The 27,425-nt window shown below is 42.6% G+C and overlaps 1 protein-coding gene across 5 annotated transcripts in view; it reads left to right on the top strand.

Moving 5' to 3' along the window:
• The window catches only part of schip1 (schwannomin interacting protein 1), a 223,690-nt gene that overhangs the window by 160,709 nt on the left and 35,556 nt on the right, over positions 1–27,425 (top strand). For 3 of the 5 annotated variants that reach the window (XM_005930031.3, XM_042224123.1, XM_042224125.1), the window contains one exon: positions 23,680–24,456. In XM_005930031.3, the coding sequence (XP_005930093.2) occupies positions 23,680–24,456 (777 nt within the window). Of the gene's footprint in view, positions 1–20,305; positions 20,881–21,499; positions 21,917–23,679; positions 24,457–27,425 lie in introns of those variants that run through there. The other 2 variants (XM_005930032.3, XM_042224124.1) reach the window with 2 other exon arrangements.

The following is a 27,425-nucleotide window of genomic DNA, read 5'->3' on the forward strand; positions in this document are numbered from 1 at the left end:
TCTGCATTCTTGTAAAATGTTGTTTGCAGTGAGTAAAAGGCAGGATGGCGAAGACGATGCAGCAGGCCGAGTTAAAGTAAGTCTAGGCGTGATCAGACCTGGGGAGGTGGTGGACTCGTCGTCAGCGTGTGACACGGGGACCGGCTAGTGCTGCCAGACAAAACCAGTCATGTGAAAAACTAATCTACCTATCCATTTGTCTGAGAGCAGCAGAGGTAGACGGAGGTGGTATAATTGTGCTCAGTGTTAGAAGGATTGCCAGCCGCTTTTTGTTTCTCGCGGCTATGGAGGCCGGATTTCACAGCCCATTTTTACAGTGCTCAGTTCACTCTCTAAGCTGTTTTAGATTGCGCAGACATGCTGATAATTGAATGAAAAACAGGTCCTGCGTAGGTAGGTGTGTGTGCATGTGGGGTTTAAAGCCTGGCTGCATCTTATGAGCAATAAGCTGTTGTTTGTGATCCTCTGTGGACGCATAGCAAATGCATGTCTTAGTCAGCAGACTGGTGGCTGTATATTATAAAACTGCGATGGGGTAATTGACTGAAAGGAGGTGAGACAGAAGAATATGGCTGTAAGATATAGCTTTATTGGGAATAACATATTCATTGATGATACCATCAAAATTTTGCACATTATATCTTAATCCAAAGTGGATATGAGTTTACACTTTCATACAATCTGTAGGATGCTAATGTATCGCCCAAGTCAATAAAACGTATGACTGTATAATACCTTTGTATTACATTAGCATCTTTTTCCTTCTTTTTGCCGTTCTGACCAAAGAGCCCAGGTAGTTAAAATGTTAATGAGTTGGATCAGTTTAATAATGTCACCATAGCTGGAGTCATCAATCATGGCTTCATATGAGGTGCTATAATGCTGACATGAATGCAGACTCGACGCAAATGAAGTCATTAGGCTACGCCCCCAGCTTTAAAGAGAAAAAAACTTTGTCTTTTTATCGTGTTTATACTTTTCTTTGTGTGCATCTATCATCTATCTTTCCTTCTCATTCCTTTATTACCTTCCTTTCATGCTTCTGTTCCCTGTCAACTTCTACTGCTGCTCTCCTGCTTGTCTCTTTTAAATGTGCATCTTCTCTCCAGGCGTTCCCTTCTTAGTTTTGCGCTGTAACTTGCTGCTGTTTCTTCCTTTAATATCTGACAAGGCCCCCTGTGCTGAGTTTTTCACGTTTTTTTTTTCCCACACACAGCACAACATACACATACCACATACACAGACACGCGCAAGCAGTTGTGTTGCAGTCTTTGTTACTATGACAGTACTGTCTTTTCCATCTAGGTGTTAGTTTAGATGGGTTGAACAAGATGGCAGAGCGTATATCCACCTCTCTGGTCCTCGTTGCTGCTACTCTGAGTGACAGTGTGATTATGGATGAGTATGTACCACATGTGTGTGTACCTTTGCTTGATACTCGTGTTCTAAATACATTAATTTCACATTTTGAGGACCTATGTCCTTTTGAAAATCACCATATTGTAACTTATTGCATTTGAGGGGAAGGAGATGATTTATCTAGGAGTTAAGTTTATTTCATTTATGGTTGTGGGCAGGGTATGTGTAAAAAAAAAAGAAAATAAAAGAACATAAGCCAAATGTAATATCGATTGAAACATGACGATGTGTGTGTGTTCAACTCACTGAAGCATGGACTCTATAAGACCCCTGAAGATGTTCTTTTTTTTCCCTTTAAGTCATTTAAGTTTCAGAGAGCCCCACAGACCTTGAATAGATTTCTGTTCCTTTTGTCTGGTCATAAATATGCTCAGTGGGTGCTTCATATGGTATAGCACATAGTGAAGTGGCCAGTATTGGGTTGCATTCAGAATAGCTTTAATCCTTCATGGCACAGAGTCAACAAGTAGCTGGAAACATTCCTCTGAGATTTTGGTCCATATTGACATGATAGCATCACACAGTTGCTGCAGATTTACCAGCTGCACATACATGATGCTAATCTCCCATTCCACCACATTCCAAAGGTGCTCTTTTGGATTGAGATCTGGTGACTGTGAAGGCTATTTCAGTACAGTCAACTCACTGTCAAGTTAAGGGAAGCCACTCAGGTAGGATGTTTAAATAATGCTCAGTTAATATTAAGGAGCCCAAAGTGTGCTAAGGAAATGCCCCTCAACTCATTACACCAACATTAGCAGCTTGCAACATTTGCAGGATGGATCCACGCATTCATGTTTACTCCAAATTCTGACTCTACCATTCAAATGTCGAAGCAGAAATGGAGACTCATCAGAGCTCATGCAAATTGATGCCTCGGTTTCCTTTTTTAGCTGACAGAAGTGGCATCCGGTGTGGTCTTCTGCTTTTGGAGTCCATCTGCTTTAAGGTTTGATATCTTATGCATTTAGAGATGCTCTTCTGCATATCTTGGCTGTAACAAGTATGTAACATTCTCCTCTGAATCTCTGGCATCAGAGTACAGCACAAGACAACTGCTGCTCACTGGGCGTTTTCTTTTTTGGACCATTCTCTGTAAACCTTAGATGGTTGTGTGGGAAAATCCCAGTAGATCAGACGTTTCTATAAGACTCACACCATTTTGCAGGTCATCTGAACATGCCTAAATACACTGAATTTCTGCCATGTAATTTGCTAATCACATATTTGCGTTACCAAGAAATTGAACAGGTGTACTAAGTAATCCCAGACCTTGACTGAACTGTTGTTATAAGATTACACCAGTCACTACATTTGTGAATTTGATTACCAGGAGTTTCCTGTGTGTCTGTACCTGGAAACATTAAAGAAAACATTAAGTTAATATTTTATATTTACAGTAGAGGATAATACTTTTGAAACTGACGTTTCCACCCACTTAACATCGTTACACAGTGACAAAAGATTTATTCATATAATCTACTTTTACGGTATAATATCTTTCCACAGTACATGTATAGAAAAGCAAGTACACACTACACATGCTCTACTCTTTAGGACTAACAGTTTCCATCGAGCTGAGGTCAGCAGTTTGCACTGTTGTCACATTCTAAGCCTAATTAGTCTGTTGAAAATGTATAATCCCAGTTTCTCAGTGCAGTGAGTTAGTTAGTCACACTCTAATCTTTCCCTGGCGCATCACTAATCCACATAACATACTGTGCATCTGGATTTTCTTTCCTATTACTTCTTTCAGCATTTTGTCCATGTGTGCGATGCTATTTTGTTCATCTTCATCTCTGTGCCCCACACCTTCTTTCTGAGAGGCTATGCCCAGGTCAGGTTGACATTACACACCCAGGTTTCAGTCCCAGGAGAATGTCTGTACAACTTGTATGATAGACAACAAGTTGAAATCAGAAGTATCAGGAGTAGCTGACTGATTGATTGAATGTAATCTGTGTGCCACATGGGCACTCAGCCAGTCTGTTAGAGCCAAATGCTCTTTTCACTCAGTGACATGCAAATAATAATAATGGTATCCTGCCTCTCTCCATTAAAATGAAACTACCATAAAAATTAGAGACTGTTCATTTCTTTGCAAGTAAGCAAACTAACAAATTCAGCAGAGGATCAAAATAATTATTTCCCCCATTGTATACTTTAATATACTTTTTTAAATGAATGAACTCAGGCCTGTTTTTCAGGCACATCCACACATCACATCCACTACAAACATATAATTTTGTACAATATGATGTATTACTGTAGTTTAGACAGAAAATAAATATTCTCAGTCTTAAATATCTGCAGCAAGTCATTAGCTCTGAAATAATTACTTCCCCCACTGTAAGTGTGCCTGTGTGTGTGCAGCTTTGTGAACACTTGTGTGTCCCATGTATCCTATACAGCATACAGCATTTCTAATTAGTATGTGATCGATAGCTGGTTGTTGTGATGCTGTGCATGGGGAGCCGTGTCGGAGCAGGGAAACAGTGACATTTCAGCGGACAGGGATTACTCTGTTGACCTTATTGTTGTGATTAGAATTCAGCCTCCGCTCCCCCCAGAGATGACCTCACCTTGTTCCACACTGCACCGGGATGCTGGAGGTTATTCAAAACTTACTTCTTTCCTCCTTCCTATTCCTCGCTGATGTTGTAAACCTCTGAAACACACACACACACACACACACACACACATATATATATTTGTTTCCTGTTTCTGCTTTTTTCTCTGCTTCTTTACATGTTACTCAATCTAATGCTATACTTTCAAGATTATGTGTCAGAAGCTTCTATTAGATTGTTACTCTTTTTTGTGTGGCATTGTGCAGAAGGGCTTGTGTGAGTGTGTGGACCACAATATATACATATATAAAAAGACTCAAGGACAAACTGCACTTTTGTAACTTTTTATATCCTTTTTCAGCAAATCAATGCGGCATGTTATTTATATGCAGTCTATTTTAGTTAACCCTTGCGTAATCTCCAAATACAAAGCACACACAAAGATACTCAGGCAAACTTGCATTACTCTTTTGAGTTCATCTTTTTTTGTTTCCACATAACCTACAAATAAACACAAGGTGAGAAACGAGAAAAGATAAAAGAAAAGAAAAACAATGCTTTTACAAAAAAGTGTTGAATATTTTGTTTACTCTTCTCACCTGTTTTTTTCTCCTTGTTGCTAGTAGGAATCACAGATCTTTCAGTCTGTGCCGTTCCATGGAAGCCTTTATAGATGTAAAGAAAAAGTAAAAGTGGAGCATCATGAAGGCATGGTGTTGGATCAAAGCCATTCATGAATATTAGCTAATTATTCACTGACCAAGGCATTGCTGGTGGGTTTTTTCAAATATGCTTTTTACGTCTTTATAACCACAGACACAATCTCAGCCACTGCCACTGAATTGCAGCAGTCATATCAGAAGCTGAGCAAATAAAACATATTTCTGAAGTTACAGAGTTTACGAAGTTAAATAGGAGAAAATGTGTTTTTGTTATGCGACAGAACTACAAAGTTCCCACTGCTTAAGACTGATGTACAATTTTGTTAAAGTACAGTACATGGTATTCACAAATGCTTTTAAACCCTTACATAGTGATCTAAGGCATGCAAGATATTTCTACTCAGGTTATTTGGTCCAATTCCCATAACAACAGGTGGGTTCAGAAAAAGCACAGTTTGATTTTGCAGGTTTGAATCAAATAATATGACTAACTGAGAGGATAATCAATGATTACCACGTGCTGAGAGAAATTGGTATGCCACTCTTCTAAAACCATTTGCACTTACTGTATTGATGTGCTTATAAGCAAAGCTGAGAAGCACTCACTTCAGTGGCATAAGCCACTAAAACTTTGTTTGTACTGCAGCTTGTTTGCTGGAGCTCACTCAGTGGTATTTCTTAGTACATGATGGTGGCATGCCCATGACTACTGAATTGTGGTTACCTGTCTGAGGGTAATAACTGCAGCATGGCAGTTCAAGGTTGCATCATTTTCACTACAGGACCATTGGCTGACTGGCCCCGAGTGGCACATGAACTAGGGGGAGGGGGTATAATGGAGCACCACCAGCAGGTGAAGGTTGCAGAATAGTTGCAGCCTTTTGGTTCCGCTAAGAGGAGGAGGCTGCTGGTGGCGGGAGACATACAAACCTGTCACACCTGTTTGATGTCCGCTCTGCTTATCGGGGGGTTTCCAGCTCAGAGACATAGCTATGAAGCTATGTCACTATGGAGGAGAGGAGAGGAGAGGTGAGGTCATGGCATGCACATATATTGGATCGAGGGAACAGATAATGGTATAATGGTTACAGTAGTGAGAGAGGAGGACAGCTGTGGAGCAATGGCAGTAAAAATGGAGATGGAGAGGTGGAGGGCTGGATGCCACCAGGGGAGCGTTTCGGGCATAAGAATTCCTCTGTAGCCTCCCACTGCTGCCAGCTTAGTGATAACATGCATGACTACACCTAAGGTGAAAGGAGATGGGAAGATGAGGCGAGAGTCAGGGTGGGAAAAGCGGGGCAAAATTGACAGATTCAAAAGAGCAAAGTGGTCTGAAAGCCTTCCCCATCCTCCCTCCTTCCCTCTCCTGCATCCCTGTCGCTTCTCATAGGGGAGCCTGCTAAGGACCTTAGCGTCCATTAAAATTGCAGCATGTTTACATAAAACGAACACAGGCTTGTGCTGTCTTTACCTCCTACCTCATCTCACCCTCCTACATAACACACACGTACAAAAACAGAATTCTGTTTATTCACTGATGTACAGCAAATGCTTTCAAATGTAAATTAACATGCAGTTTAAAGCCTTTATCCTCGATCCTTCTGACACTGTACAGACCTGTCTCTCGTAAACTCCCAGTGACCCCCTTTCCTGTAAATTAAAACAGTCAGAATATTGCTGCAGATCAGAAGCTCTTCCGCATTGCTTATAATCATTTTCCTTAGCTGGATAGTGTTGTGTACAGTACAGTAAACAGCTGCAAAGTCATGCACATACACAAACACGAGCGCATGCACATCGTTCACCTATCAGCTCCCGTATTAATGTCATACCCTGTTGCGTAGCTTTTGAATGATTCAACACGCTCTATCGCAAGGTCTATTTGCTGTCTGATTCCTTCTGTCAGGGTAGTTTTCTCGATATTCTGCTGATGATGCCCTACTGCTTGCTCTCTCTCTGCCAGGGAGCTGTGGGCTTGATGCCCTCATGCCTATTTACCCTCCCAACCTCTTCAGCAGCATCTGATGGTGCATAGAGCATCAGTGATGGCACAGAGAGTCTGGAGGGGAGAGATGAAGAGATGGTGAATGTCGAATACAAAAGAGCAGAAAGAGAAAGGAATGAGGCCATGGATGATGAAAAAAAAGACATGAGTGCTTCATTGATGAAGGAAGAATGTGACAAATGAAAGGGAGTAGTTTTACGAGGGGGTGCTCATCGTGATAAGGCCCTCCTTGTGGTGTATTCTCTGCCAAATGGCTGAGGTGCTGCTTTTGGCAGTGCCTCTAACAGGGCATGCCTGGAGTGGCGGGCTACCATTATGGCTCTTTCAGTGGTTCAGGTTGGACTAACCCTGCGTACTTAATGACTTTTATGTGGAGAAAATGTTCAAACCTTGAAGTAACTTTTTTTCTGCAGGTGCATTTGATGAATGTATTTTAAACGAATGAAATACATGTCATAGCATCACTGAAATCACGAACAGAGGAATTCTGCTCATGGAACGCAGTCCTATGATTATCTGCCCTACTAGTTCCCCTGCTGTTAGTTAATAGCAAAACTAAGATGACCAGAGGTTTGTGGACATCTGTTCTTTTTTAACCCAATCTCCTCAGATTGGCTTTATTAACAAATGACAGATGTAATTACAGCAACCAAACCACAGTTTTCTGGTAGTTTTCTGGCAATCCATTCACTGATTGTTCCATTATCCGTGCACTGTGGTCGTGGATTAGCTCTAATCATCGCTGTTGTATTATGTAATCCACTTCAAAGAGAAGTCCATTATAATTTAAACTACTATAATCTGATCTCAGGGCAGCACGGTGGCACGGTGGTTAGCACTGTTGCCACACAGCAAGAAGGTCCTGAGTTCAATTCCACCATCAGGCCGGGGTCTTTCTGTGTGGAGTTTGCATGTTCTCCCCGTGTTTGCGTGGGTTCTCTCCGGGTACTCCGGCTTCCTCCCACCGTCCAAAGACATGCAGCTTGTGGGGATAGGTTAATTGGATAATCCAAATTGCCACTAGGTGTGAATGTGTGAGTGAGTGCGAATGGTTGTCTGTCCTTGTGTGTTGGCCCTGCGACAGACTGGCGACCTGTCCAGGGTGTACCCTGCCTCTCGCCCTATGACAGCTGGGATTGGCACCAGCACACCCCGCGACCCTGAAAAGGATAAGTGGTAGCGAATGGATGGATGGATAATCTGATCTCATTCCTCGCTGTAATCTCAATTACTGTATCATTAGGCTACTTTCTTAAGGCATATTCTGTGTGTGAGTATTTTGCAATTAAATTATCTGTTAGGTTCTGTTAGATTTTCAGTAGTTACAGGAGTCGTTGTGATGCAAACACGATACTGCTTTTTGTCAGCTGGTCCATTTAGGGGTCACCACAGCAGATCATCTGAATCCATCACACCCTCTGTCCCACCAACCCTCTCTTTGCAACGTCTGCAACCATCTGTCCTTTTCTCTGTTCCTTTCACCTGCATGTCCACTGAAGTCTGCTGCAATCACTATCCTAACCTCCCTGCGGACACTTTACCATTTCATCCAGTTTACTTCAGAATTTTACTTTCTCTTCAGACTGATGGAGCATACGCATCCACCTTATTTAGTATGTATACCCCATCCAACTTACAGTGTGGGGCATACACACACATGCTCTTTTCACCTTCACAATATACTCTTACTCTTACATACTCTTCCTTAAAGATTACCTTTTCTTCATTTCTCTTTCTCTACACAGTGATAGAATAGTTTGGATCCATCTCCAATGCTCCCGGCGTTGCTTCCCTTCCAAGTGCTCTTCTGCACATGTCGACCTTCCTTCTCTCCATCATGTCAGCCATCATCATGTCCCAACATTTAACCTCTATACAGATATTTGGTGTGTCGAGGTACTGCTCTCTGAACACAGACAGAAGAAGTCAGTTCCACCTAGATTTTACCGTGTGCGCTTCGTATTACCATTCTTCATAACCATTTTGAGAAAATTCAAATGGTTCCTGAAAGTAATTTGTAATTTTACATTTACAAAATAAGTCCATTAGGCCTGTATAACACTTGGTCAATAAAGGGTTAAAGTCCCTAAACTCACTTCCACACTCGTGCCTTTCCTCCTATCTCACTGCTTCATCACATGCCTTAATCACATCACGTCCTCTTGCTTCATCTTCAGCTAACAGTGGCCTTACCCTAACCCTGCCTAACATTAACCCCTCTATATCAGTTTGCAATGGTACCCTGTTGGCCAGCAGCACCAGAGGCTCCAACAGCTCCGGTTTAGAAATCTCATCCTTGATGATCCACATGTTTGTGCCAAAGAAATGAAAGAAGTGAAACTGCAGCTGTCAGTTCGATAAGTGACTTGTAATGCTAAGTGGTTTGATTGGTCAGTAAGACAAGAAAAGTGCTATATAAATGCAATCCATTTACCATAAATGCTGTACAGTAAGTGTGGAGTGATGATATGGACCATTAGCTGTGCAATACTCTCCTTTTTTTGAAAGCCTATGATCTCCTGTGGGGAAGAAAGATTATTACATCAAAAAAGCCTGCTGACTACCGTTTTTAAAAATGTCAAAATACATCCATTCACAGATGCTGAATAATGGACAGCTCAGTATAAGTTTAAACATATGTATTTCACAGATTTTTTCAAATTTCTGAAACTAAGATTAGATTATAAGAAAAAAATGTGTTAAAGATCCTCAAAAGTGCAGTTTAAGGAAGCTCTCATAGCATTTATAACATAAAGACAAACTAAGTTACCGTTAACTGTGGTGAAATTTTAGATTAAAATATTGAAGGAAAATTTGACCCCATTATCCTTCACGGGACGAAAACCAATCATTAGAGAGCCATTACATGGATATCTAATGCTGCTTTGGGGGAGAAGGAGCAGGGAAGACGTAAATGAGTTTGTGCACACTAATAGGCTAAGGGTAATCATTTTGATTTGCATGCTTTTAGGAATTTGGAAAAATAATGAGATAAGCTATCAAGTGAAAGAATATACACAGAAGCAATGCTCCCCAAACAAAAATAATATATTAAACAAAAATCAATTAAATTTTGGCAAGACATGATAAGAGAAAAATTTAACCAATCCCCTTTATCAAAGCCAGACGTCATTGCAATTATGAGACTTAGAAGATGGAAATGAAGTCCAGTTAGGAATGTTATTGAAAATGAGTATCAGGATTTGTATCGTCCAAATGCCAATGTTCTCCTACAACAACTTGAAGAAGACTTTTAAGGACACAAACTATTAATATGTAAAAAGTATGAAAGGCATGATGCCCTGCAGCATATGCATCAGAATAAGACTTAACCATCCGAGTCACTGGGAAACACATGGCTGTTCTCTGTAATTACGGTAATAAACAAAGAGGCCCAAGATTGCAGCTTGTCTGTTGAAGAGGCTGATAGTTAAATTAAATGTAAAGACTGCTTTTGGTTTTACCCGATACACAGTATTTGAACACTGATACACCACAACAGTGGATTTCAAATCAAACATTCAAGGTCTGTTTAAGTGCAGACTTTCAGCTTCATTCTAGGAGTTTAATAAAAAATTGGAACAGACTGTTGAGGAAATAAAGTTATTTTTATACCTAGCCTCCCATTTTCAGAGGCTCAGAAGTAACTGGACTAGCTAACATATCAGGATTGTTTTTAATGCTTAAATGAAAATCCTTTGCAGTCACTGATTGCCCAAAATACTGGACTCATGGACATCACCAAATGCTCTCTCTTCCTTGGAGATGGTCTGTCAGGCCTTTACTGCTGCTACCTTTGGTTGCTGCTTGTTTGTTAGTCTTGGAATTGCCTGTGGGTAACTGAAAAACATCCTCTGTTGAGCTTAGATCAGGTGACAGTCTTGGCCATTGAAGAATATCACATCTTTGCCTTGAGAAACTCTTGGGTTGCTTTTACACTCTGCTTTGGGTTATTATCCATGTGTGCTGTGAAGCACGTTTGGTTGAGTCTCATCAGTGAGTATAGTCCTGTACACTTCACAATTCATCCTGCCTCTTCTATCAGCAATCACCTCATCAGTAATTACTACTGACCCAGTTCCAAAAGCACCTATACATGCTCATGCTATAATGCTGCCTTCACCAGTTTTGACAGATAATGTGGAAGGCTTTGGATCATGAGCCGTTTCTCTCCTTTGCTGCACTTTTCTCTGTCCATCCTTCTGGCACAAGATCATATTGGTTTCTGTCTAAAGAATTCTTTTCCAGTAATGTGGAGGCTCAGAGTCTAATCTGACCTCTTATTCTTTAGTGTAACCAGTGGTTTGCACCTTGCAACCCTCTGTATTTACATCCATTAAGGTGTCTCTTGACTGTAGACTTCGCCTACCTCCTCAAGACTGCTCATTTGATTGGATATTGTGAAGTTGTTTCATTTAACTGTGGGAATAATTCTGCTATCACTCATTCACTCTTCTGCTGATCAGTGTCTTCCTTCTTTTTAAGAACGATTCTAAATCTGTCTGCTTCAGTTTTTGCTGTTTCGCCAAAAGTTGTTTTTTTTTTCAGTGATGGCCTCCATCACTTGCATCAACATCTCTTTGGGCCTCATACAGAGAGTTCCAGTGAAAAGTCCAAAAACTTCAAGCTCAACGCTTGGCATTAACTCTAGATCTTTTATCTACTTAATTTATCAGTTAATTGCTCATCAGTTAATTATCCGATTACTTTTGAACCTTGGAAAATGATATATGCAAAACAAGGACTGCTGAAAGTCTCCACTTTAATCGTATCCCGCTTGATCAGTGTGGTGATGTGCAGAGGCAAAACTACAAAAATTATATATTTGTCTAAAAACTTCCTTTTTTTGACTAAAATCAAAAAAGAGAAAAGGGGAATCTGTGTTTAAAGGACTGCTGAGAGGCAATTAGCACTCAAGCACAGATTTTTGTCTTAATGCTGATAAAATTTTAGAATCATTCAGTGTGTCATTAATTTGTGAACTTTGGGGTTTAGACAAAGTACTTAATTACCTGCTTTAATTACCGCAAGGATTCTTGGAATTTGTGTGTGGATGGACTCTGGTATACATTTTAGACAGAACCAGGTTAAACAAATATGATTTATGCAGAAAAAACACCTTCCTGTGTTTGTCGACACTTTTGTGTCAACTTTTATTTTGTCTAAAATTTTAAAATGCATAATTTTTCTTATTTTTGTTGTTGAAAAAGAATTTTAGAAATACTGCTTTTATAGAGGGTACTTTAAACTAATGTAAATATCTGGGTGATAATTGATCTGTCATGCCAGATAAAATAGGTTGCATTTGGTCTCGCTGAAGGTTTCGCAAATGTTAAAAACACAATGTTTACCCATTTATTTGAACCTTTAAAGTTTAAAGCTCTGAAGATAATACTTCACACTGCAGAGTAAGTTACATCAGCGACCTGTCAGATGTATTGAAATCCCAGAGCCACCTGCTGCCACCTCAAGACAAGACAGTATAGCAAGGACGCTACAGCTGCTGTTCTTCTTCTTTGTCATGAAGGCACATCTCATGCTGATACAGTGTATTTCATTTCAATCAGTGATTGCAGCTCTGCCAGTTACTGCCTCTGTCAAGTAGTATACAAACAGGACTGGGCCTGTGTCATTGGATCCCCAATTCTGCCTTCCTTTGGTTCTTATATATCTTATAACAGTGATATATACGTTTACTATTATCCATCCATCCATTCGCTTCCGCTTGTCCTTTTCAGGGTCGCGGGGGGCGCTGCAGCCTATCCCAGCTGTCATAGGGCGAGAGGCAGGGTACACCCTGGACAGGTCGCCAGTCTGTCGCAGGGCTAACACATAGGGACAGACAACCATTCACTCGCACATTCACACCATGGCAATTTGGATTCTCCAATTAACCTATCCCCTCAAGCTGCATGTCTTTGGACAGTGGGAGGAAGCCGGAGTACCCGGAGGGAACCCACGCAAACACGGGGAGAACATGCAAACTCCACACAGAAAGACCCTGGCCTGATGTTGGAATTGAACTCAGGACCTTCTTGCTGTGCGGCAACAGTGCTAACCACCGTGCCACCGTGCTGCCGTTTACTATTAGTTGTGGTATTTTTCTGTTATTACGAATGAGTCTGGGAGACATCAATAACCAATTTAGACAGTGTACCATTCATGTATTACTGCAACTTTCTAATTAAGTATAGCTGACCTTAAGAACACTTTGGATGCATTCAAAGGGTATAAGCTGAAGGTCATCAGTGCTCATTTTAGTGCCAGACTGGTTCTAAAACCTGCAGACTAGTGTGAAATACATGGCCTGTTTTCGACTGGGTGAAAAAGATTCACTGCAAAGAATAGAATAGCCTCCTTTTGTCATATCACCCATCAACCTATTTCCTTTCTTTTTCCAGCTCATTCAGTCCTTCCTAGTTTAATTTGCTCCTTAAATCACCTCCCGCTGCCTCTCCTCTCTCTTCCTCTCCAATCTCTGGATGTTTATTCGTTTATGAGAGGAGGTTGGGAACAGCAGGTGCGAGGCCTGCACAAAACACCAGAGAAGTGATTGAATTTGGTGTGGGCAGTAAATTGTGTGGACATATGCGCACTGCACAGCGTGGAGATGGGCACAGGGCAGTGTGGATGCATATCTCTGTCTGGCTGTATTGCTGACAGGGCGCAGAAACCACAGAGTAGGGGTGCCAGGCGGCATCAGAGAGCGAGTGAGCGAAAGAGACTGAGGATTGGGACCTGACATAGTTTCAGAGTCTCTGTCTCTATAATCTGACTCTTAAATTGTCGTGGATGTTTTCTGCCATGTTGCAGAAAGAGAAGAAGAGAGCTGAGTGTGTTTTTGGGAAAAGTAAAGAGGAGTGAGAGCATTAGGACCGTCATGCAAACCTTCAAGTGTCTTCTGTGGCATTCAGGAAAATGTTCTCCACAGTCCTGAGCCCGAGTCTTTCCACGGCCCCACAGGACGCCTCCCCTGGCTGAGCTAATTGATCAGATTACAAACCTTTGCTTCTTTCACTCTAATTAGCATTAGTGCGCCGTCAACTAAATAGGTCGGGAGCAGGTCTCGGTCCTCGACTCTTGCAAGCGATTAAGATCTTTTGCCACAGCGGTGACTATGGTCATAACTTCATTAATGACTTGGATGACTTTTTCCAACTCTGCTGGTCGCAGTCCCCCTGGGGAGGTTACGTCTGAAATTTGCTTCCCTGCAGCATAACGATCTTTGACTAGATTTAGCAGGCTTCTAGTTTTACTTTGTAGCTGTTTAGATGTATGCCAACCGTATTGGTTTTGATTAATCATGTTTGTTATCGTGATCATCCTCTCACTGATAACTATGGTGTTAGAAACTATCATTTTCATCAGCACAAGCATGGCTGTAATCATTCTGATTTCTCCAGTGATTATCATTAGAGACATTCTCATCTTCCTCAACATCTACATCTCTGTAATTGTCTTCCTCCTCCCCCTCTGTAACACTATATACTCTTCCTTCCTCACATTTATCACTGTCTGAGTTCCCACCCAATCTCTCTTTATGGTTATGGCCATATGCACATATTCTGGTCTTTTCTGTAATTGCTAGTTTGGATTTAAAGCTTCTTTATGAATGCTAAGCTGTGCAAAACACTGCCTACCACTGTGAGTGAGCCATTTATCCTATAAACCAAGCTAGATTAAACAAATTTGGTCTCAGTTTGTCCACACTGCACATGCTACACTGCAGACTGGAACCTGACGTGCTTCCCATTTAAATGAATCTAATAGCTGTGAGTGCTTGTATGTACGTTGGACAAGATGTTGCTCTCACAATTCATTTCACACTTCGTTAGCAAGTGAAATTGTTGGTTGGATATACAGTATAGGAGGGAAGATCAATATATTACAGTCAGGTATTAGCACTGCAGTCAGACACGGGCATCGGGGTTCGACAGATTGTGTAAACACCATTTCAGAAACACAATACGAAGTGCAGGGCTATGCCTCACAGCACACATACACACACTTACATATAGTTTCCTGGGAAATAAAGAACACCCAGAAATTCACAGACACACACACACACACACACAGACTTTCTTCTTTCAGTCCCCCAGTAATTTGAATGGAGTAAATCATCATTGTGTTTGGGAAGGAGATTGATGGCCAGGCTCAATGGTTTGGCCACCCATTCTATTTAGAACAGCGGGTCAGTCGGCCAGTTACGGATCCAACCTCTATTGTTGCCACCTGACATCTCTATTCATCATCACACAGTCTGCATCCTGCCGCTGCTGTCTCAAGGCACAAACTGCTTTGTGTGGCACTTTGTGTGCATGTTGCAGGAAATGTGGCAAAAAGATGTATGTACTCAGAGGCTTTTGATGTATTAAAATGAATAACGGTGTAAATAACTTGTCCTTTAATGACTTGGGGTGTATTAGAACTGCACGGGAGAGTTTAACGCTTCATTGTGATGTAGCATGTATGGAATACATGTTATTTTATTATCTGCTCCTTTTGTTGCCTGCCTAATACATTTTGTAATTTAGGTTCTGTAAAGAAAAAATAATATTATTATATAACTTTTACAATAATGTGATGCTTATATTTTGAATGATCAGATTTAGCGTTTACTGGAGATATTCTGGTCTTGTTGTTTTCTTTTGTTAATAGGTTTTTAACTGATTTTCCAGACAATTTAGTCTGAAACGCTTTTTATTTATATTGCAGAATTGAACTGTAATTTGAATAGGAGTATGCCTCAAAAGTAACACATCACATCAGTGTTTTGTAATTTATTATGTATTTTTTATTACATTTGACACAATATTTAGGTTTATATTGAAATTTGTGTCCAGTGTTGAATTAAAGTTCATTTTTTGGGGGGATAAGATGGACGAAAGGAGACAGGAGAGTAGAGAGACGGGGATGACATACAAGAATTGGTCTGGGATGGATTCAAATCAAGCTCCTTTAAGCTTAAAGGCTGCCCAGTCATCGTATTACAGCAGCTGCTCGTGGAGTTATTTTAACACTTTTTCAAACATGTTCAAATTTAGTAATAAAATATTTCAGGCTTTGCAGGGGTTCCTTCTTTAACTTCAAAACCATTTTAAAAACAATGTGAGCAGTGCCCAGTAGACTTCTGGCGGGTGTGCCCACCAAAGGTCTGCTCACCTGCTGGTTAAGGTTTGAGTTAGGCTTGCAGTGTATGTCATTATATGTCTGCCCATGCCTTGTTAAGTGATAACCTATAATTTAGTGTCTCGAAAATAGTGCGTCATTGTCCAGCTGTTATGATGTTGGGGTATGGGCAGCTTCCACGAATCCACCCAACTACATACGAGTGTTGCACATTGTTTCCTTCCTCCTGCAGTTGACAAACAGACTCATCGCTGCTGGTGTGACCAAAAAATTGAATTTGAGTGTAATGAGATCTCTAACAAGTTGAGCTAATTTTATAAACTCACTCAAATGACGCCAACACCAAAGAACATTTTACTTTGGGTGTGTTAATAGACACTCTTAGGGAGCTGCAGCAGTTTGGAAGTATTGAAGTCTTAAACATTTACAATTTTTGCTGTGTTCTTGCATGTTTGATTATATTCTCCTACGTGACTTTGCTCATATTTGTTCATTTATTTGTGATGCACAGTCACTATTCATAGAGCTATAGTTATTTATAACATTTCCTGTTTTTTCATTGTTATCATTTTATCCTGCTATGCAGTTTCTGTGTAAATGTCACAACTTATTCCCTGTGACAGAGAGCAGTGTGTTTTGAAGAGAAGCTGTGCAATGATAATGGCCTTGCTAGATGTGTCTTACTGAAGACTGCTTACACTTACTTACTTCAAGTTGCCTTTGTTTTCAACAGTTTCCACTAGCAACCTAAGCTGAGCTGCTAATGTTTTTATATAGTTACAGTTTTGAGGAGGAGGTAACAACATAGCCCGAAGTATGGGTAGAAATCTGCATATGTACTCACCGTAGTAAAGAGCACAACTTCTTGACACAAAAGCTTTAAGTGGGTAGTAGAAGTGTGGACAGGGTATGAGGGAAGTATAAAGATTTCATGACAGCCAGGATTGTGTCTTCTTCACCTAAAAAAGACATGACACTGTGAAAGAACTGTGTGTTGAGTGTCTGGCCTCTTTTTGCCCCGTGTTACTCATAACCAGGCAGGACATTTCCCATCTGCAGGTTGTACCACAGTCATGTTTCTGATGCTTCATTTTCTGTCAGCTGGCTCAGTCAGAGTTTTATTTCAGGGTGAACTCCCTTTCTCAGTCCCCGAAAAGAAGGAAGTGAGAGGGAGAAGAGAGAATCCTCCAAGGTCACTTTTGGTGTCTCTCCATTGGAGTCAGTGAGTTCCTGACAAGCCAGAGACAGGTTCAATTTCTCGCTGACTGTCAGGAGCTCCCTGTTTTTTAAATGCCTGTGAGACAGATATAAGCAGAGGAAGATGTTGCCTGACTTTTCAGTATTATCTGAGGGGCATTCTTTTCTCCAGCCTTATCTCTCTGTCAGTAATGGGCCTTCAGTGATTCCTGCCAGATATCTGCTACGGATGGACTGGTAGGCTGGCAGATAGAGCAAAGCTTTCCCAGATACTGTAGATCTAGAATGGGCTGTTTTTCCACGTATTCCTGCCCCTCGGTGATTGGTAAAGCCGGGTGACCGGCAGTTTGACAGGCACCGCACCTCTGCTTCTTAGTAAAGTAGAGGAGGGAAAAACAAGAGTGGGAGGAATGAATGATCTGAGGCGATGGAAGTGTTGCATGGTGAACTATCTTTGACCACCCCCTCAATCAAAAGTACAGAAAAAAGGCATCTTTTTTTGCCAGGTGTGATGAGGACATGCATCACAGAGCTTTGATGTGACAGATCATGGACGTCTTCATCTGGCCCTCCTGGCTCTGAGCTTGTTGCTGCTTTTATTGTTTTGTGGAACAACCCACTGAAGGGTAGGATGCCATGTCAAAACTGTTTTTAGAGTCTTTGACGCTAAAGAGGAATGGAAGCTTCAAAGACAGCAAACTGTGTGTGCCTGCGTGAGTGCAAGAGTGACCTAAACAATGCTGCCCTCCTGTTGACAAATTAATGATAAATTAATTGCCTGGTGAGCATGTGAACTTACAGTCTTCAAATTCTCTACAGGATAACCCCAACCCCCCCAAAGCAGTTTATCCGCCTTACAGGCTCTGAGTTAACTCTACAACTCTTCATTTTACTTGACTATGACCGATTAATGTTTGGGGAATTAGGGAGGAAATGCAGAGGGGTGGAGTGGAAGGGCTGATAAGAGAGTTGAAAGCAGCAGTGGGGAATGGAGTGGTACCAATAGGCAGGACTCCTGCTGTCTCCTCTTTAGGGAGATCCCTACTAGTGCTGTCCCTACTGCAGTGTAAGGACAGGCTCAGCCAGGGGTCTTTGAAGTACTGCTCTCTTATTATATGGATGAACTCCTTTGTGCTACTATTATATATGCAACGCACCATATCGGAAGACAGCTCCCGTCCTTCAAAAAAAACTACAAATCTCTGCAGAGCCCAGCCGGCCGTGCAGAAAGGCTAAAGCTGTGAGGGACTGGGAGATTCTCAACATCATAGCTGTAGTGCTTTTATATTTTCAGATGTTTGGCTTACCACTCGAGAGACACAGAACAGCCTCTAATCAAAACACTCATTATAAAAAAGCTTTGGACTGCATTTTACTCCTGCGGTGGATGAGATTGGGTTATCATTGACATTTAGCTTGATCTCGATTTCGTGCTATGTAAATTACCAGCTGCTGCAAGAAGAAACAGAATGCAACATGGAGATATCATGCCAAGTTGGTGTTAACCCCTCTTCAGCTCTGACACCGCAGCTGACATCTGTGTGTGTGTGTGTGTGTGTGTGTGTGTGTGTGTGGTGTGTGTGTGTGTGTGTGTTGTGTGTGGTGTGTGTGTGTGTGTGTGTGTGCGTGACAACTCATTTGACTGGTTTAGTGACTTCATCCAATCAAAGCCGTCCCTACGAAGGAAAAAGTAAATCAATTAAAATAAAATAAACATTAATACAGATTAATACATGCCAAAAAAGAAGTGAGCATCTGCTGCAATCACAGTGGAAAGTTGTCTTACATCCATCTGACTGATGTCGTTAATTATATGATTTAGTGCAATTTAGAGTTGTAAGTAACAATTATTTTCATTACTGATGATTTTTTCTTGAAAATGTGATTGCCCAGGAAAATAGAGCTGTCACTGATTTTTTTCTTTGTCTATCCAACAGCCCAAAACACATTCAATGCCTTAATTCTTCATGGCATATATTCAACAAGGTTCTGGAAACATTCTTCTGAGATTTTGGTCCATATTGACACGACAACTTCACACAGTTGCTGCAAATTTATTGGCTCTACATCCATGACGTGACTCTCGCATTCCACCACATCCTAAAGGTGCTCTACTGGACTGAGATCCAGTGACTGTGGAGACCATTTGAGTGCAGTGAACTTCATTTCATTTCCAAGAAACCAGTTTAAGATGGCACGTTATCCTGCTGATACTTAGGAGCCCAAGATGTGCCAAGGAAACATTCCCCGCACCATTTCATCACCATTAGCAGCCCGAACCGTTGATACAAAGCGGGATGGATCAACGCTTCCATGTTGTTTAAGCCAAATTCTGACCTAACCATCTACATGCTGCAGTGCAGAGTCTCATCAGACCAGGCAACATTTTTCCAATCTTCTACTGTCCAATTTTGTTGAGCCGATATGAATCAAAGCTTCAGTTTCCTGTTCTTAACTGAGAAGAGTTGGACTCGGTGTGGTCTTCTGCTGCCCATCTGCTTCAAAGTTGCACATCTGTGTTCGAGGATGCTCTCCTGCATACCTTGCTTGTGAATGGTTGAGTTGCTGTTGCCTTCCTATCACATCTTCTCTGACCTCTGACCCCAATCAAAGAACTGCCATTCACTGAATATTTTCTCTTGTTTGGAAAAGCTGTATAGATGTGAGCATACCTGAGGATTCCCGTAGTGCAGCATAGCCATATGCAATCAAGTGTTTGGTAGTCAACTTGCACTTTTGTGCTGTAGCTGAATAAGTACTTATTTTTACAGTAAAAGTGCTGTTATTACAGTGTGTTTTGACTTTGCTTATACCTTTAATGGCCTTTTAAACACGTTTTGCGTGGCTCTCTGGCTGTGGGGCTATGCAGACTTTAGTGTAAATCACCTGAATACTCCCCTGTGTGGCATGATCTCAACACAAACTGAATGTTATAACCTTCACGAGGTTGGATTTATTGCCGGGCTGTTGCATTGGATTGCACTAGGTGTACCATTAAAATGGTAATTCAGTGTAAGATGAAAATGACAGTCTTTGCTGTAAATGTTTGAAGCCAAATAGAAGATGTAACAACAGGGTGTGGGGGGTGTTCTTGATATCCTTGAGTTTTATAAGGGCTCTAAAACAAGTCTGAAACTATTCTATATTCACAACACCAGAAGTATGTTTAATAATTCACCTAGATAGTTTCCTCCTTTTTATATCTCTCCATCTCGCTCACTCTCTTTCTTACGACCATTTGCAAGGTCAGTGGGTGCAGAAGGTTGGGCTTTAGTTGTGTTTTTCCGTCGTCACTCCTCAGAGTGGCAGGCTGCGACAGACTTAAATAGGGAGGGAGAGAGAGAGAGTCTCCACAAATATAAGATCTGTGTCTGTCGGGGAGCAGCGGCATGCTTGTAGTGCGCTTAGTTTTTAAGTCTTGTTTCTGAGTAATAACTGGGCAATAAACGTTGTGTGGAATTTCTATAACGTGCGCAAACCCACAGTGTAAGGGGACGCACTTTTACTCACAGGCTATTTATTTCCCGGCTGACGTGGGAGCGAGAGAGCGCTGGCTAAACTGTCGGCTGGGCATCTCTGCGCGCCGGGAAGAAGAGGAGAGAAAGCAGCGTTGACCTGCTGGGATTTAAAGACATCCGCGTTATTGTTTGTATTTTCTGTGAGGTCTCAGACTCCGGCTCTCTCCTCTGTGGGTAGACTACACACTCAGTTGCGATGACTGTACTGAATTATCCGCCGGCTGTCTGTAATTTCTCCAGCGAAACCAGCCCCACCGCCACCCGCCCTTAGAATAAAGCTGCTGTAAAGCGAGTCAGCACCGTCGCCGTTGTCTAACAGCTGGGATTTTACACTTTACCATGTCTTGAGACGTGGAAGGGAAGCTGCAAAGATGATGACAGTGAGTATGGATTCGTTTAAATGACAGTGATGTTGCATCGAGACTACTTTTAGCTCATCTCCCGGCTTCGGCTTTAATTTTGACCGATAATGGTGGTACTAAGTAGGGGTCAGCTTGGTCACAGTAGCGGGTGACATCCGCGGTGTGATTGTGTGATATCTGGGCGTTTCTGTCACCGCTGTTGCCGGGGGCATCGGGTTCCTCCTGGGACTTTTTTGGGAACATTACATCATTTGAGTAGCCTATGAATGACTGTGCAAATTGAAGAAACACATGCGGGTTGCCTTTATTTATTTATTTCTTATGACGTGAGTGCTGTCTTGTTCCAGTCGGTGTTTCTGTTTCAATAAACTATATGTTGCCAGATGTAATCGTGCGGCTGCCACGCGTGGAGAAATGTCACTTGGTCTGAGCTCGACGCACGCAAAAGACTGGGCGTATGCGATGATGCCCCTTTGGAAACGACCGACAGAGTTGTGAGAGTAGTCTCTGGCATAAATTAAAAGGCCAGCCCCCACACCCACCCCGAACACCCAAGCGCCCGCCCGGCTGCTGCGGGATGGAGGGGAATAGGTGCAGCTGTCAATTTGCATGTATTCCCGTATTTTGTTGGCCGAATCCATCCTATAGTCTGCCTGCGCTCGCTTAATCCCACGGCGGATCAGCTTTAGCAGCCCCAGTCTGCCCTCATACAGCGCCTTCCGCCTCTTTCTCTATTATATTTTCTCTAAATACTTTACATGATTAAATTATTTTTAATTGGGCTCTCGTGACCGTCGTGTATCGACGCGTTAACGCGCAGACACCCGGCGGTGTTTGGAGGCTACAGGAAATGAGAATTAACACTTGAAGAAAAGGATTGGTGACCGAGATTTTGAAACGCGATCGTAGCTTGGATATAGGCTACTCTGCTTCTGCTTAGCGGTCTTTCCACGCTGGAGAGGAAAGCCCACCCAGTTCCTGAATCTATTTCTTTACTTATAAAGGGTGGCGAAACCAAAATGAAAGCCTGGTGAGGCTTTTCATGAGCAAGCCGGTAAGGTTGTTGTCTTCTGTAAGCTCCTGATAAACTGATCACGAATCCGAAAATACGAACAGCCTTGCTACATTTCCAAGCCTAAACGTTACACTGTGTTTTACAATCTCATAACAGTGACGGATGGCGCACTGGGCTGTTAAAAACGGCTCTAATCAATTACTATAGCATTAGCCCACAAGAGCGCAGGTATAGTGTCGTGCGCCCTTAAGTCCTCCCCCTTCATTTGTAAACACAAAGAAGCTCCTGGAGCTTTTCATGCCAGGAAACTGATTATGGGATGTTACATGTTGTTACTGTCTGGGAAATGAAACTAATGAGACGTTCTTGTGCTGAACTTGTTCATCACGCAGGGAATTAATACTAAATTTGCTCTCCTTCCAGTCAAACTGAAGGTCTCAACACCTCAGTGGCTATGCACTACACAACCAAAGTTTTCTTTCATAACATTGCTCTAACTAGGTAAGAACCACCTGCTGTGCTTCATGACAAAAATCTTATATTTTGTGTCCCCACTCCTGTATCTGGTGCAGACAGCATCCCTGCAGCAGCTCCTCTCCTATTCTCTTTGACCTGTTAGTATTTCACGCAGAAATGCAACGTCCTCGGCGGAGGGAGGCTTTATTTTTCTACACCACATCAGCACTTTTTATATCTAGTCTCTAAGATGCTGAGTCACATTCCCCCCCCATCCCCAGTGTAGATATTTTCTGCATGGTGTTGTGATGCCTGGTGTCTGCACAGGTGTGATCCAGTGGCCATGTCTCAAGAAAGCTTTTTGTCATTAAGATAATACTGTATTAACATTTCTCTCTCATTTGTCTTCTGCAAGAGGCAAAACTACTGCAAGTCCTTGTGGTCTAAACCAGTAATCAGCAATCTTCATAATTAATTTCAGCTCATAATGCGGTCGCGTAGGAATGTGTCGTTAATTTCTCTTTGCCCTGGGAGAGATTTTGGTGCGCTTTGCTTTTCATTATGCTTTAAAAGTGTTGAGGCTCCATGATAATGTGCTCCTTTAGAGACAAGACTAACGCTGTGAGAGAAGGCTCAGGTCAAGTTGAGATTTGTGGACGGCTGTAAACACCGTCGACGTTTTCATTAGCTGGGAACTAATCAGTCAGGTGGAGATTGGGGCGCTGCGGGAGCATCGCAGTCAAGGTTAGAGATCCGCTCCAGACTCATCTGTTCGTGTCACAGTTTGGTGTGTTGTGTACTGACATGTCGTTGTCACTCACTCTCAGCTCCTCACTGTTTTGTCCCTGTGGAGCTTAGCAGACGTAGGAGGGAATGGCAGCATTTATTATTCTGACATCTCTGGCCGCACAGACTCTGCCTTCGCTGTGTCTATGTGTGTCAAGCCATTAACGCATACACATTTAACAATGTACAGGAATGTAAAAGGAATGGGATTATCTGTTAGGCAAACAAGCAAGAGTAGGAGAGTCCAGAGCACTGCGAATTTAAGGCGAGAGGAAAACAAGTACAAAAGAGACAGTGACTGCAAAATGTTGTGCAGAAAGGAAGTTCCCTGCAGGACAGGAAGTTTTTGTGGTTGCCCGACTCAAACCACAATACCCGTGTGACTAATCTAAGTCTACACACTTCCCTAAATTCTTTTTGACGCCTCCTTTTTTTTATGTCATTTCACTGATTCTGTCAGACCAACAACATGGCCCATGTTCCCTGTACCACATTTTTCTTTAGGGTACTGTCTCCCCAGTCCTAAATCTCTTTCTTTGTCTCTTCTTTTTTCATTACAGGATTATAGGGAGGATGGCATGGACCTGGGGAGTGACGCATCCAGTCGCTCCAGCTCAGAGTCCAACTCCAACAAGGTCACACCTTGCTCCCCTTCTCTTGACCTGGCTACTTTAGAGGACTACAAATCCTCCCCCTCTCTGGACCTGGTTACCTTAGAGGACTATGAGGAAGATGAGGACTACCAAGAGTATAAGAAGAAGGTGATAGAAGAGTGGGAGAGTGAGTATGGAGAGGACTATACCTCTCCACAGCCCTCTGGTGAGGGGGACGGCAGAGAAGGCATTGTGAGTGCTGACAGTGCTGGTGAAGGCTACAGGAAGACAGTGAACAGTCGCAGCCTTGCTGAAGAATTCCAGGATGTCAAGACCATCCCGCCCTTACCGGCCCCCAGCGGACGCACCGCCACGTCATCCGCAGCCGTCCCCGATGAACTGAAGCAAAACGGCAATCTGATTTTGCCTAGGAACAACCAGCCCCAATCTCCTGGCACACCACAGGCAGGCACGGAGACTCCTAAGTCCAGCCACCGGAGCACCAGTCAAGGCAGGGGGAGTCGCAGCAGTGGCGGAGGCAGTGGTGGAGGAGGAGGAAGTGTGGGGACTGTGGGGATAATGCGAGGATACAGAGAAGAGGAAGGGGTAGAAGAAGAGCCTCTGCCCACCATGGACTGGGCAGCCCTGGAGAGACACCTGGCTGGGCTGCAGTGCAGAGAGCAGGAGAACCATAACCTCAACCAAAACCAGAACCACAACATGGGCAAGACCAACTACACCTCAGTGAGTGTGCAAGGATTTTTCTTTTTTGTATGTTATTTTTGGGAGTTGAGATTTTGTCCTCTTTTATCTATGTGTGTCAGAGGTCATCAAACATAGTGCACCGATGGGCAGCTGTAATCCAGCAGTTATCTGTGTCAGACGGACCCAGGAAACATGAGGTCAGGTTAGCTGGAGGAAGGTCGAGAGATTAGTCAGCTAATGTAGCGCTAAGCTATGTGGCCCAGCTCCTATCCATTATGGAAGTCTGTACAGCTGGAAGGAAATGAAGTGGGGCAGCAAAGCAACAGGGTTTCAGTTCATCTTACTTCAGATTCAACTGGATGTCCAAGAAGTACACAGATTTAGCTGAGACAACTTTAAAACTATAGATCTACGACTAAGAGTTCATACTGATGAGTCCTGACAGCATTGTAACAACGATTTGTTGCTGACCTTAGAGAGTTACGTCTGTCTAACCTAATTTCTACAAGTTCTAAAAAAAAAAACCAGTTGTGGCCATGTAGTGTTTCTACCAGAAGAGGTCAGTGTTGCGTTGACATTAAGCAGAGAGGTGCTGTAGGCCTTTCATGCCTCACCAGCAGCACCAGCAGGAGAGGCTGTCATGATTCACTTACTAATTTATTGCATTACTCAGTTTAAATCACAGTCTCAGCCAGAGCTTCATGGTTTGTTGTCAGTTTATGGGTCCAAAAGGGTGTAACTTTAAAATATTTAGGGTGGGAGTGGGAAAAAATTGTTTAGAGCTGCTAGAGCTCCATCGCCAGTTGTCACAGAGTAAAACTAAGTGAGGGCAAATGAAAAGGCTGGATTGGTGTTCTCTATTGATGTGCAAGCACCAAGGCATTTTCCCCCGATGCGCACACATAATGGCTGCAACCTAGTGCTATTGTGAGTGTGTCGTGTGTGTTGTGCGTCTTTGTTTGTCTCTCCTGGAGGCCCTCTCTGTCTCCCTGAGGCATGTCAGGAATGCAGCGGGAGAAGTGGGGGATGAGCGGAAGGAAAGAGGGAATAAAAGGACAGGAGGAGGACCGGGCAGTTCAGGGCCACATTTGTGTCAATGTTCATTACCTGCTGTCCAGCTTAAAGTGGAAGATCACCTCCTTAGAATGGGAAAAATCTGCTCCCTCTCTCTCCCTGTCTCTCGATCCCCTCAGGCAGTGGGCTGTAATATAATTGACCCGGGTGGAGGAAAATCTCTCAAAAGAGGGCCTCTGTGTCCACATGTAGCTACTACTTTCTCCATGCAGCTGCACAAGCACATGAAATCATGCATATTCTCCTCAGACATTTTGATCTTTGCTTGTGCCTTAGATATGAGTGCATCGAGGCTCGGAGTAGTAGATAAGAGATCAAGTGGTCTTGATGATGATAGTGACACAACATCCAACTATCTCTCCAGGAAAAGCCTGAGAAAAACCGGGCCTCAGATTTCAGTGCTCTAGATAAGAAATTGGAATTAGTGTTGTAATCCCACCAGAGCAGGGAGCAGAAGTGAAACACTGGAAAAGGCAGGAGATATAAAATAATATATCCTGGACAATCCCACTCTGCTTTTGCTATTTCTGCAGAACTATGCCCATCAGATTTGACCACATTCATTAAAAACTAATAATAATTTGATGGTTTGGTTCCTTTAATCTTTCATTGTATCTCCAAGCTTCCATATACAGTAAAGGCCAGACTCTGTTAGCAAGCAAAAAAAGGAGTCAAGTGCAAATTTGACACTCCCAAAAGATATCTCCGGTTTATTTCTGTGTCTGGGGTTGTTCAGATCTCTTAATTCTGAAACCTGCTGGTCGTGGCCAACACTCGGAAGAACAGAGAGACTGGTGCTTTTAAAATGTTGTTAAATATTTAGTCGTCCTGTCAAGCAGAACCCACCAGTGAACCAGTGCATCAGCTGGTGCACACAGGGGTGGGTCTGTCTGGTATGTCGCTGGAGGTCCAGTGGGATGGAGATATTCATGCTTCACTTGAGCTTCAAAAGCATCTAAGCCTTCAGAAAAAGACTGGGACGCAGTAAAGTCCACAACTAATAATCTGTAGCGGTCACTTTGTGTCTGAAGACTGGGTTAGTTAATGTGCTGTAGTAACAGAACTGAGTTTTGCTTCTATATATGTAAAGAAATGCGGAAAACATTCAAGTGTCAGTAAAATCAATGGTGCACTGAGTGCACCAGACTGGACACATAGAAGGCTTTTCTGCAAATTTATCCTGCTCAGTTCTCAGTGTCTTTGCTTTTCTGGTAGAAAATTACAGCTGAATAGTTGTATTAGCTACTACTAAGCCGTAGATTTATGGAAAATGTGATGGCTGCACTGTGTTCTATGCCATGAAAAGCTACAGTTATTGAGCACGTTGTTTTATTTCCACTTTATTTTGTATTAAGTCTTGTTGTTGCAGGTGTGTTTACTTAGGGTGTGGCTTTTGGCTCCTGTAATCTCAGCGTCTGCCTTTGGGCTACAGGCGTGGTGTCCGGAGAATTCATGGTGATGAGGGGCCCGGTGGATTTTTCAAAAGTTGTTTCTAATTAAATCTGGAGGCACGTGGCAAAGAGGGCTCCGCAGGGACCTCAAGTACACCGGGGGTAAATTACCTCTAACCCTGCATTTAGCTCTGCACTCCTGAAAGGTGAATGATAACATTAGTCTTCCTATCCGGACTTGAGGTTAAAAAAGCAGAAATGGGCTCGGGCTACATGTATGGTTATCCGCATGCAGAAATTTGCCTGTGTGTTTTCTGAGGTACGTGCTGGAGAAGTATTAAATCTGTGTCTACAGGCTAGTTCTTTTTCAATCTCAGAGTGCACACACCCAGACTTACTCACACAATTTGAAAACACCCCACGGGCAAACTGGCAAAAAAAGAAAAAAATATAGGACCTGTGCTGAGACCTGCACAAGCTTAAAAGTGTGAGCATGCTCTCTCTCTCTCTCACACACGCACGCACGCACACGCACACGCACAC

The sequence above is a fragment of the Haplochromis burtoni genome, unplaced genomic scaffold (assembly GCF_018398535.1).
Source record: "Haplochromis burtoni strain Fernald_Lab_line unplaced genomic scaffold, NCSU_Asbu1 Contig_128, whole genome shotgun sequence".
In the NCBI taxonomy this organism is placed as follows: Eukaryota; Metazoa; Chordata; class Actinopteri; order Cichliformes; family Cichlidae; genus Haplochromis; species Haplochromis burtoni.